The sequence below is a fragment of the Mesocricetus auratus genome, unplaced genomic scaffold (assembly GCF_017639785.1).
Source record: "Mesocricetus auratus isolate SY011 unplaced genomic scaffold, BCM_Maur_2.0 Super-Scaffold_100018, whole genome shotgun sequence".
NCBI classification, from domain to species: Eukaryota; Metazoa; Chordata; class Mammalia; order Rodentia; family Cricetidae; genus Mesocricetus; species Mesocricetus auratus.
The window spans coordinates 19,325,814-19,339,144 of NW_024429199.1; the positions used below are offsets into that span (position 1 = coordinate 19,325,814).

Here is a 13,331-nt window from a genome sequence, read left to right on the forward strand (position 1 = left end):
AGGCTGAGGATGAGAGTGATCAAATGTATATATGCATGTATAAAATTATTGAACAAACTAACAAAAGATTATTTACAAAATCAAGACTTGTCAGGAAGCAGGCATAACGGGTATAAAACAACCCAAAACTTATATCCAAATTGTCCCAAGAACAATGAAAGCAGCACGAACAAAGCAGGGAATATCTGTAAATAAAATAATGAAAATCTTTTTTCAAAAGTAATAAACTTGGAAGGTGGAGGCAGGGAGATCTCTGTAAGTTCGAGGCCAGCCTAATCTACACAGTAAGCTCGAGGCCATCCTTCAAAGCAACACAGAGAGACCCTGTCTCAAACAAAAATAAATAAAAATAAAAAATTGGAGCTCAGAGAGTAAAATCTTAATTTAATGGAAATTCAGTTTGATCTGAGACACTCAACATCAGCAAATTGCCATCCAAGAAAAAACAGGTATATGAGTTTAAGACAATTAAGAAACGGTTGCCATTACTGAGATGGCTCATGATCAAGGCTGTGAATGTTGGGGTCACTTACTTTAAAGGCTAAGGACGAATGCAAATTTAGAGTATGCACTTAGATTCAATCAAAAAGAGTGAGTGAGTCCCTTGATAAAAACTCTAAAGGTGTATCCTCTTGGGTTGCAAAACTTTGTGGAAATGAAACCTGCCCACCATATCCTGGAAAACAAAACCTTCAAGCACTGTGATTGTTTCTGCCTGGATGGACTTAGGACATAGGGCCATGACTAGCTAGGGGCCTTTAGTACCTGATGCAAATCCCTCATCTTTGTGGACCTGGCTCTTTTAAACCACCAGGTTCTACTTGGAGAAAACCTCCTCTAACCCTTACTTACATTACAACTGTTCCACCTCACTTCCTGTCTCATTTTTCTATTTTAATTATTAGTCACACACCAGAGCATATTTTTCTCTTATTAATGTCTATGCTTTTTGAACCCCACCTCATCCAACCACAGAGGGGAATTCAAGAAAAAGGGAGTCTTGAAACTTATTTGGACATATAAAGAACAGGGTAACTGGTGGTTTCTCTGGTTGGTTTAGTTAGTGACTTATCTTGTTAATTGGTAGGTAGGTAGGTAGGTTGGTTGGTTGGTTGGTTGGTCAATCAGTCGGCTGGCTGGTCAGTTCTGATACAGGTCTCTCAATGTAACTGGCTGATTTCTTAACTAATAATCCTTCTACTTCAACCTCTGAAGCATTAAACAGTATTGGGCCTACCTTATAAGGACAATATTAAGAATGTCTTTTGAAAATGAAAAGAACCAAACACATCTATAAATTGTCTACTAAGTTGCATGAATAGATATTTATATTTACAGTACTCAAAATTTGTGTTCATAGTCTAACATTTTGTTAGGCACTTTGACATGCTATATTTTTTTATCTGAAGAAAAAGTAGATACAAGCTTCTATATATCTGTTTTTATTATTTCCTTTCTTCCTAAACTCTTTAGTGAAATACTTAAACTAAAATTACAGTAAAACATATGATTGTATTTTTTACCTTCTTAGTATAGTCTGTAAATGAAGCTGAAATATGAACTACAAAAAAGGTAAACCATAGCTAAAAGCATATCATTCAACTCTGTCTTTCTTTTGCAAGACCAGCATTTCCTTCATACACTATATGCAGATAAAAATTTTAAAAAATGTTCTCTGAAAATGACAATAAACAAAGCAGAAATCCAATTTCTTTAGACTGGAAATCGAAAGTCACAAACTCATTCTAGTTAACTATCGAGTTATTAGCACAGACAACAGCTGCAAGGAGAATTAATTTGAAGTTGACGCACACGTTTTTCATCTATAATATAGACCTGAATTAATAAAGATGGAGCAGTGTCAGAAACATCAGTAAGCTGATGAGAAGAAAATGATTCTCATGGTTTTGTATCTGCCCATATTATTTTATATCGCTGTGCAAAGAATGCCTCAAATCAACGAAGTCTAAATAACTAATAAAGGCACGAGCAAAACAAAATGCAACTGAGTTGTCCCAGATCGAGCTAACCAGACTGAAAGTGCAAGCACCTGAGAAAGCAAAGGATGTGCCATTCTTTCACTCTTCCGTGCTCCAAGGAGCACTTCTTTCCCTATGAAACAAAATCATGACACAAGGAGAGAGTCAGATATTAAACAATGCCGGGCTCTCCATAATGGTCACTATTTTTCTGTCTTCTACTTAAAAAGAATTGAATTAATGTAGTGGCAAGAATCATCAAATAATCAGTGTCTCCCTGTGTAGCCCAGGATGTCATGACAACTCCTGAAGCTCCAAAGAGAAGCAGGTATGGCTGAGCAGTGGGGTCAGGCTGTATGCATACAATTATCTTGTGGTTAAGTGCGGAGCTCCTGTTCATTTGTCTATGTTTGTTTACATGAGCACACATTCATCAACGAATCAATACAGAGTCCAACATCAAAGAAGAGGAGACATTCTGTAATAAAAGCAAATTGCCTCGGGAAGCAGGGAGAAGTCACACTCTGAAGTTTTAGAAAAACAATGACTACAATAACATGGGAGGTTTTCCAACCCCATTTGGACTACTTCAAATACAACAAAAGGAACTATGGATGATGTGAAAAGACGACCGGCAAACATCTACTTTGATAATAATCTAGCGTACCAATAAACAAATTGTTGTCCATATAAAAATGAGCCACAGTGACCATGTTGGACCATTACAGTTGCTATTACTAAAAGAGGCCAATGTAAATGGCTAAATTCAATAGTTACTGGGATAGGCAAAGTCCAAACTTTTAGCAGCCAGACTAAATAACTAAAGAAGACAAAGTGGAATAATTCTGACCCTCAGAAACCTGGTCCACCTAGGAAGGTAAGATGCATTTACTTTGCATTTTGTATAGTGGTAAAATAAAGATGGCATGCATACATAAGCAGGTCCAGGGCAGCACACCACACATGGGAGGTATCATCCTCTCCCCTCCCTTTCTTTCTGCCTGTTTAATATATCAATATATTGTCATGCAGTCTATGACTTTATTCAACTTTATATGCTTATCTTGTAAAAATGAGGACACTAGAAGTGTGACTTGCTCCAATCATAGATATACAAGCATACTGTCAGTTCTGACATGTCTTCCTGCACTAGCCATAAACCATAAACATGAATAACTTGAGACAAATGACATGGTACAATAGGAAGCCGAATACTCGTCTACATACAATTTAAACAATAGTTATTGTTTTTATAGTATATTGTTATTACTTTGTCTGGAAACAGGACCCAGGCCCCTTCCATACCTCTTGCTATCTTGTTAAGTTGGCCAATCATTTTCTTCCTCAGACAACTGTATTAATAACAATCTTCCTCCCTCCCTTCAGGCCCCTCTCCATACTAGGAAATAAATTTTTTCCATCATATAGCCTAGTAACTTCTTCTAACACACTACATAGAGCATTGTCACAGCATACCCTTACCTGCAAAACGAATGAGAAAAGATAAGAAAATGAGAAGGCTTGACAGTGTGGAATGAGTTGGCAAAGAAAGACTATAAATAGACAAAGCAGTATCTAAGTACATCTCAGTATTCACAATAATGAGCCAGAGTCACAATGTTTGGAGAATTAAGATAGATAGATAGATAGATAGATAGATAGATAGATAGATAGATAGATTGATAGATTGATAGATACATACACACACACACACACACACACACATACACATACATACATGGGCTAGTAAAAAGTGGGAGTTCCAGGAGGTGTGGCAGAGATTTAACACCCCTGAACCTCTGAAGGATGCTATGAGCAAGCTCACATTACAGAGGTTGCCCTGCCTCCACCTGTCTTTTAGGGGCCATCTACTCAGGTACACTCTCACTTGACTTCAGCCACAGTCTTTATAGATCCAAAACCAGCACAATCTCCAGTATCTGGAGTGTGGCAGTCTCTCCACTGCCAAAATAGCAGCATAGCACACGTGAACACAACTCCAAAAGGGAGGCAAAGCCAGCGTCTCATACTTCCGTCCTTGCTTTCTTTCCAAGCAAACAGAAAGGAAAGGTGAGGAAAATGCATCGCAAAGGGTCTGTTTGCTTCTCCTGGAGTAAGAGGAAAGGCACTTGCCAGATTGTTGCCTCTCACTTTCTGTCCAGAGCACTGCAGTGCTCATCACACATCATGCTTGAGATTAATGATGTGCAGCCAGCTAACGGAATGCAACAGATTAGGTCTCCATTAACAGTTTTGCAAGTTATGTACGCTGTCTGTCTGCCTCATTTAGTAACAACCTCACTGTTCAGTAGGAAAATAATGGCTTTAAAACCAAAGCAAAACTCCATTCATGCATACAAGGCAGGTCAGATTTCTGGAATAAAGGATATCACTCGCTTTAGAGATGTGCAGATCCTCAGTTATACAACGGAATGTAACTGGAGATTATAATTCCAAAGGACTTTTTGTGAAGTTTGTTTGTTCATTTGTTATTTAGGTACCAGTCACCTTAAGAATATGTAACACTGCCTTGAAGTATAGAATATTCTATGGCAACCGTGACACATAAAATAAATATAACATGATCATTTCTATCCATGTCCTGGGCTGAAGACAACTACTGGCATGAAGACAGATGCACACCAGTTTCTTATATAGTACTATGCTACTATGATGACTGCCAAAAAATAAAATAAAATAAAACTTACACCTGCTTCTTTTCAACAATGGGAAGTGTACACTCAATGCATTCTTTTGCTTAAAGGGTCTGGAAAGCAAACACAATCTGCCATGCTTTTGTACCCAGTATTCATATCCATTCACAAGATGGACCAACTATGAAGAGGAAGGATAGGCAGAATGGATTTCTATACAAACTACTTAAAACAAGATTAAAGATGGAATACCAAACAACGCAACCCAAAGGGTCACTCCAACGGTACAGTCTGTCTACAACCTGAAGATAATTCTTCCTTGCAAGTCTAATTTGTTTAATTAATTTATTTATTTATTTATTTACTTGTCTATCTATTTATTTGTTTATTTATTTATGGGCAATGCATTGGGGGACACAGCTAGATCATTTGATGATTTTAGGCAAGCAAATGTTAGTACTTTTCTCCAGGGAAAAGATATTCTTTTTCACTTTTCTCCTAAAATTATTTTCATGTTTTTTTAAATATAAAAAGAAGTTATGAAACCTTAAGCAGCTGCTAGAAAAAGCTTGGATATTTTCCTTCCTTCTTTCCTTCTTTCCTTCCTTCCTTCCTTCCTTCTTTTTTAAGCCCTATAATAAACCATGAAGAGGTGAGTCTTCTAAAATGGTAAAATCTCAAACCCAACACAAGCTCTGAGTTCTTACAAAAGATCATGTATTTCCAGGCCCTAAGCCTGATAGACTGCCTTTGTGACTGACAAATCTTCAAGTCGGTATGTGAATTTCAGGGCTAATGAAAAGACACTTATGTGTAAGCATATTCCACAACAGACAGTAGCATATATGTCAATAATCATTTCATTCATGTATTTGAAAAGTTAGTCCTTTCTTAATAGTTGTTAACTCATCAACTAAAAATAACAACAACAACAAAACTTAGTTTCTTTCATTGATTTTTGTCCAGTATCACCACTGCCTGGTCTGATAAAACTATATAAAGCCAGTCACAGAATGCTAAAGTGGGAATCAACATTCTTCACTGTGTCTTTTCTTCATAATCAGATTAAGCATTCCAAGAAAAATCATCCAAATATTTTTATGGACAGCCTGTCGTTTTTTGTTGTTCTTTGCTTGTTTTAAATATTCCATTTGGTTAAGAAAAATAATAATCATGTCACCACCTCAAGATAACATTTCACAAAATTCTATCTTCCTTTTATCTCCCAAAAGCTATTTTCAAGAAATCAGTAAGCCAATCCAATCAGAATATTGCAGTTTAATAGAAAAACAAAAAACTATTTCTCCCTGCACAAAGATATTGAAATATGTGCATTAGAATCAGAAGTAAGTAGCCCTTTGCCAAGCAGACAATTGTGGGGTATAGTGCTCTTTTTGTATGCATGAAAATATTGTCTCTAGTTAGAATGTTCTGTGCCAGTGTATCCAAACTCCTCCTCAAGAATGAGGAGGTGGGATTCAAGAGAGAGGAACCCTACTATTGCAGGATCGGTATTTATATCTGTAATTCCCCTATATAGGGAGACCCAATACATAAAAGCACACAACAGAAAATATCGGAGGATTACCTGGTATTCATTGGGCCAAAAGGTGCTCACTGCTAGCTCAGCCCGAAGCCAGTCTCGACCAGTGAATCCAGTCACATTCCAAATTGGATTAGCAAGTGGTCCTTTATTCACCCGAACTAGAATATTCAAAGTGCCAGGGTTCAACCCCTTCTGGCTGTATAACAGGTAACTGAAATCAATACAGTGAGTGTCATTCTCCTTCATGGTAGGCAGCTGAAGTCGGGCTTTTTCTCCAGGATCATGATTTGAAGAGTCCACGACCATATAGGAACCTGAAACGACATTACAAATAACAGCACTGAGAAACTTGATAAGCCAAAGGGAGCATACAACAATAATAAAAAAAAAAAATACTACTCTCTGAAAATTAGAAATTTTAAAATGTCTTCCTGGGCACAGCAAGAGAATAAGATCAGTCAAGATACTATGTAAATCCATTTCTTACTAACATAGCATAAACTAGACAGACAAACTGATTCTTCTCTACAACTTGTAATCAACCCTGTTTTACAAATTAGAGACATCACTGCTGACTCAAGGTCATATGGTGGACCAGGCAGAACCTGATTCCAGTTCAAATCTCTGTCTAATATTTCTCCAGTCCTACCAAATGCAAACTTTTGAAAAATAAACCTAGTAAATCTATTGATGTGATATGCATGGAAAGTACTGTGTTCTCTTTCTCCCTCAACAAGAATGGTAATGCAGGAAAATGAAGACTACAGGACATGGAATGATTTCCAACTTCAAATATCAGTGTTTTTTTTTTTTTAATTCAAGCCTTTTGCCACTTACTAACTACTGAGAATATCAAGTCACAAAGTAAGAATACTTTGTAAAGTGATCATGAGGGCTAAATGTTAAACTTTTCTTTCTTTCTAATATTTTAATGAGGACCTGTGTGCGTGCATGCATGTGTGCATGGGTGTAGTCACAGGGCACATGGTTGAAGTCAGAAAGCACTTGAGGGAGTCAGTACTCTCCTTCCAGTATATGGGGCCTAGGAATCGAACTGAGATTTCACACACACTGAGCCATCCTGCTGACCTTAATGCCAAACGTATCCAAAGCTCATTCTGGTACATAGTTGATGCGATGTAGTTTCATTCATTAAACAGCCAGCCCATTAAGATTACTACTGATCCCAGTCTGCACTGACCATTGAACTCTTCTAAAGCTGAATAAAACCAAGCATGAAGTCACTGTGAGTTAATCATTCATTGTAGATCATGGTGATGAAAATGGCCATGAGCACTAACAGTGACATTTTACTTACTACTGGCAAAAGTCATGCGGTGACTAATTACAACAGTTGGATGTTGACACTAGGCTACTATATTAATGCAAACAGCTCTGCGGAAAGACATCCTATTGTTCTCATGCAAAAAAAATGTATTTAGTAAAAACACAAATGACAAATATGAAAAGATATTATTTTGTCACACTTAAAATTAGAACCAAATTTTACCATAAATCAGTTTCACCCCAGGATATTATTTTTAACAGCTATATATTAGGTGTCATGTTACAAAGCTAACTTTCACAACGGTCCTGACCCTACGCTTGGCCCTCTCTTCCTGAAATATAGAACTAATCTTGTGTATTCTGTTTTCACACATAATAACTTGTACCCATGACATACTAAAACTCAATGACTACTGGTTTACCTATCTCAATTAATCTACAACCTGGAGTTCAAATCACTCCAGGGACAAAGACTTCAACTACTTAAAAAATCAAATTTTCAATCTGGACAATTCTTTCCAGAGAGGACCTTTGTGATCCAAATCTTTTATGACAATTTTACCTCAGACTTCAATACAGTCAAGTACAGAATACACATACTATATTAATAGTAATTCCTGTTATTGTTTACTTGTGGTTTCCAGTCTTCATCTTCTCTCAGAAGCTGGAGTGGCTTTTAACTTGATTCTCACGGACAGCACATTAATAAAATAAATCATCTGTGTATTTTTGGAAAACATTTACCAAGAAAGGGAGGGGGAACAGGATATCCTGTATTCTAACCTAATTTGCAGAAAGAGGATACTTTTACTTATGGCTCTTCTCACATACTTAACACCAATAACTAATTTATCAAAATGTCTTTCTGAATCACCAATCTGCATCAAGACTAGTTTCTGGTCTTACCTATGACCAGACCTGAGATCCTATAAAAGCTAGCCATATTGCTGGCCTATTTCCGTGTCCTGTTTCTCCACTGGTACAGTATCTTACAAGGAAATTATGTATTTACTTTTACAAGTTTAGCTTCTGACTAGCAATTTTTGAGTATATTTTGTTTTCTTTTTAATTTTTTAAATTTAATTTAAATTAGAAACAAGTTTGCTTCACATGTCAATCCTAGCTCCCTCTCCCTCCCCTCCTCACCTGCCCCCCCTACAATCCTCCCCCAACTCCTTCCCCAATTCCCACTCCACTCTCCAAGGAGGGTGAGGCCCTTCTTGGGGAATCTCAAGAGTCTGTCATATGTTCAGGCTGAGACAGCATCCCTCCACATGGGATGGGCTCCCAAATTCTATCTGGATGACAGGGCTAAATGATGATTTATTGCCTGAAGCCCCAAAGGATGCCAAGGCCTCCTCACTGACACCCACTATCAGGGGGTCCCATGCTGGCCTCTCAGTTATCACTCTGGGGTCCATGAGCTCCCCCTTGTTCAGGTCAGCTGATTCTGTGGGTTTCACCCGCCACTAACTAGCAATTTTAAAGTGTGAAGCTCAAAAGTTTATTAGCTTCCTAATAGTAATTTTCTTCTATCATAAAGTTTGGAATAAAATATGCTTTGTGTCACATTTTAAATCTGCATTATATTTACCATTAGGACCAGTTAGCAATTTTCAGCCATTTGCATTTTAAGCTACTACCATTTTTTTTAAAGAAATGAACAAACTCTAGTCATCATTAGTTCTTACCAATTTGATCATTAGAAAGATGAAAGTCATGAAATAAAAGCTTAGCCTAACCATTTCAGCATTTTAGTACCATTCAATACAGGTTAAATAATAAAGCAAATTAGTGCTGATAACTCACTTCTGTGGAATGGTTGGGATAAATAGTCTTATTTACACAGAGCGCTGCCTGGCTCCCCGGGATGTGTTCTGTGCATTAATAATGCACTTACTGAACAATTCTGCAAAGGAAGAAGCAAGCAGGAACAACTGAAAGTCCCCTCTACCCACTTGATAGAGTGGCAATTTACACAGCTGGCTCCTGTGTAGCTACAGCTGGGACACAGACCACCCTCCATCAAGCCAACAGTGTTCTTACCAACTTCTAAAGATTGCTTCTACAATCTCTGAGAACAATTGACCCTGGATACGTGAAGTCTGGGAACTTCACACATGTACCTCGCTCATTCTTGATGTAAAAAATCAAAGCTTATTTAGTAATATTCTGGTTCCCTCAAATTTTCAAGTCAGTGTTCAGTAGTGTTTGATGGAGGGTTAGCTATCTGAAGGCTCAGTGATGTCAAGTCACACATATGTGGTACACTTCACTAAAGGTAATTTCTTTGAGGGGTGATTAATATTCTCCATGGTCACTTGAGCAAAGGCTTCTCCAATGCATCACTCAAGGAAGAATGCCTAATTTATGTGTTTGCAATATTTTTAAGTGGTGCAACTTACTGGAGAACAGTTTGGCAATAAGAAGCAAAAAACCTGAAAAGTATATCTGCCCTCTGATGTGGTATTTCAAAATTGATAAATGTGCACTAGAAAAAGTCATGTGTAAATGAACAAAGAAACAACTGAAAAGAGCTCATTTCATTATATTGATTAAAACAGAGAAAATAAAAGGAATATAATATTCAATAATATACAATTAATAAAGTTACAGATAATGAGTTTGGTGAACAGTGATGTAGTCATTAAAAATATCACTTAAACATGCCACACTAGAGACTCATAGTAAGCGAAATATGCAGACTATTAAATATTGTATTCATATGGCTAGTTTTTCATCACTATGACAAAATACCTATGGAAAATCAACATTTCAAAAAGGGAAGATTTATTTTGGCTGATGATTTCAAAGGTTTCATTCCACAGTCACTTGGTGTCACCCCCTATGACAGAAGGTATAGAAGAGTTACTGCTAACTGAGACCAAATACATGTCTAATACAACACTTTCAGTAAGCCCCTACTCCAAGCAGTCTCTACCCCCTAATAAGCTACACAATGAGAAGAACATCAGTGAACCAACCTATGAGCATAGCACAGCTCTCATAATCTGAACACATTCCCAAAACCTCACCCTTCCACAATGCTGCAAAGGAAACCAAACTATCAAAATAGGCATCTTTGGGATCATTTTATATTAAAGGATCGGGAACAAATATATAAATATCTTCTTACACATGTATTTAATTATACACATATACACATGAATCTTGAGACTGGAAAAATAAAAGACAGAGAGCCAAATGCTAAGTGCATTACCAGTGGGGCAGTAACTGCCTTGACTTTTTGCTTATGTACATTTTACGAATCTCTTAAAAGAAGACATAAACAACAACATCAGTAATTGAAGAAAAATGGATATTTGATGCATTTGGCCTTTTAAAAAGTCCTCATTGTCAAAGAAAGAAAGTCTTCTATTCGCAAACACCATCATCTAATGCATAGGTGCAGTGTATCATGGACTTAATATAGCAATAATCCTTAACTTCAAGGGTTAACTCTACTTTAGATTATCATATTGATAGAAAACACACAAATCCCCATGTGTTACCCAAAACTCCCCCTATGCATACATGCAACACGATATGATTTTTAGACTTTGTCTTGCTAACACAGTATTTCACTAATCTCGCTGTTGAAAATACTTAAGATGTTGTACAAATTAAGAGATAAACTTAGCAGCCACAGCTTTCTATGTTTTTGCTTCAATGTGCTCGAAACACTTTGCCTCTTGCTCCCTTTACAGATCACCTTCCTCAATCTGACAGGCCTATCGGGATTTTTCTTCACACAAATAACAGTTTCTTTCCCAGAACAGGCTCATAGTTTGTAAATTTTTGATTCCGGTATTTCTCAATAAGCTGTTTTTACCTAAATTTTAAAGAAGTGCCATGGGGATTCCACGGAAGGGCCATCCTCCTTCAAGACAATAACAACAAGGAGGGCCAAAGAGATAGAAGAGGAAGTAAAGGTGCTTACTGCCAAGCCTGGTGGACTCAGTTCAACCTGCTCGAAACACATGTGGTGGAAAGAGAAAACTGGCTGCTACAAGCTGCGCTCTGACTGACACATGTGTGCATTTGCATAGGCACACCCACACACATATGCACACAAACACACAAATGTATTTGATAAAAGAAAAGATAACGTTCTCTCCCATGCCTGATCTAGGCATCAATCCGAAGAGTGAAGCCACATGGTAAATTTAACATAAAAGTAGAGAAATGTTAAACATGAGGTAAGATCTTTAAAAAAGATGTACAGAGAGCCTTGCAATAACATAGTGCCCACTGAAGAAATCAACGTGGAGGGAGAGGATGGAGGTCACTGTTTGACTCAGCTCTTCCTAGAGAAGGTTTGAGTGGGTGGTGGAGATATTTCCTGATCTGCTTAGGATGGAGTGGATCCACAGCTGCAAGAAAAGCAAGGAAGAGTCCTTGTGCAACAGATCGAGATGCATGATATGAAGAATGTCACAGTGAAGTGGTCAGCAGCCAGCAGGGACAACACAGGTGGTAACCAGGCCATAGTTTCCGGCTGGAAGCTCACTGAGTGACCTACGGATTTTATCCGTACAGTGCAGCACCTCTGTAGTATCCACAAGAGAAAAAGAATAAAGACCCATTCAAGCAGGAAATAGAGCACTGTCCTAATACCAGAAGTCTTGTCTGTGTCCTCTCCTCGTGAAAACACCATGTTAATTATGAAAGAGAAATGTATCATAGAGATAACAAAGCATGAATCTTGAATCCCGAAGCAATAAATTAGTGATATGTTCAAACACAGCAAGTACATATGTACAAGCACACAGATACACATTTAAATGTCTTAAAGTAATATTTATGATTGTGTTGATGACTGATTAGATGACAAGGTGGCCATGAGAATCAGCCAATGTATGCCCCAGATTGCAAAAACAACAAATTAAACCTTTTAATTGGAATTGATTTAAGAAGTCCTGAAAAAGAATGATTTGCTGAACTAGTAAAAGGTTTGGAGGTGTGAACATAAGAGTTTTGTTACTCTTAACAAAACCTTAACACAGCTATACAAAAAAATCTGCTTTCAGTAATGGCACTTGAATATTTTAGCTTCAGAATGACTATACACTGTAAATACACTGGGGTCACGGGGCCAGCAAGATGGCTCAGTGGGTGAAGGAGTTTACTATGAAATTGACCTGAGTTCAATTCCCAGAAACCAAATAAAGGTGGAAAAGAAAACAAACTCAACCAAGTTTTCATCTGGCCTGCACTCACACATCATACACATACACACATGCCCAAGTCAATTAACCGATTACCAGCAAACAAAGAGTATATCAGCTCTAAGTTCTGTCAACACTGACCATACAGGAAATTAAGACTGAAAATTGATGTATTTGCTCTGCCTTGCTTTGATGATGCTGAAAATTAGACCCACAGACTTAACAGGCAGGTACTCTTCTACTCAGTAAAGTCTCCAAACAAACCAACCAACCAAAAAGTAGATAAAATAAAATAAACTTGTAAAATATTTACTAATTTAACAATCACAACCCCCACAGTTTCTATGAAATAACTATATTTTACCAAAGGTAACAGGCATTATATTTACGTTTTCAAATGCTAATTTTTGACTTAATAAAAGACACTCAGATTCTCATTTTTCCATCTTCACTCCATCTGCCTATACACTCATGAGCAAATGAGACCAAAGGAAGAATACGTTAATGATCCTAGGAAATTAATTTGACCTCATGAGTCTGCTGTAAGGGTCTGTGAGTCTTAAAGAGTGATCCCTGCACCATACACACAGAACCAATATCTTTAAAAACATGTACAGTTCTTTCTTCTTCCTAATATCATCATTACTGCTATATTGAATCTATATGCATTCATTCAGTCCATGTGGTACAGAAAGAT

At 37.3% G+C, this 13,331-nt stretch overlaps 1 protein-coding gene across 1 annotated transcript in view; it reads right to left on the bottom strand.

Moving 5' to 3' along the window:
• Ptprk (protein tyrosine phosphatase receptor type K) overlaps positions 1-13,331 on the bottom strand; it is a 517,652-nt gene that overhangs the window by 325,013 nt on the left and 179,308 nt on the right. The window contains 1 exon segment of the mRNA XM_021224035.2: positions 6,222-6,493. Coding sequence (XP_021079694.1) covers positions 6,222-6,493 — 272 coding nt within the window.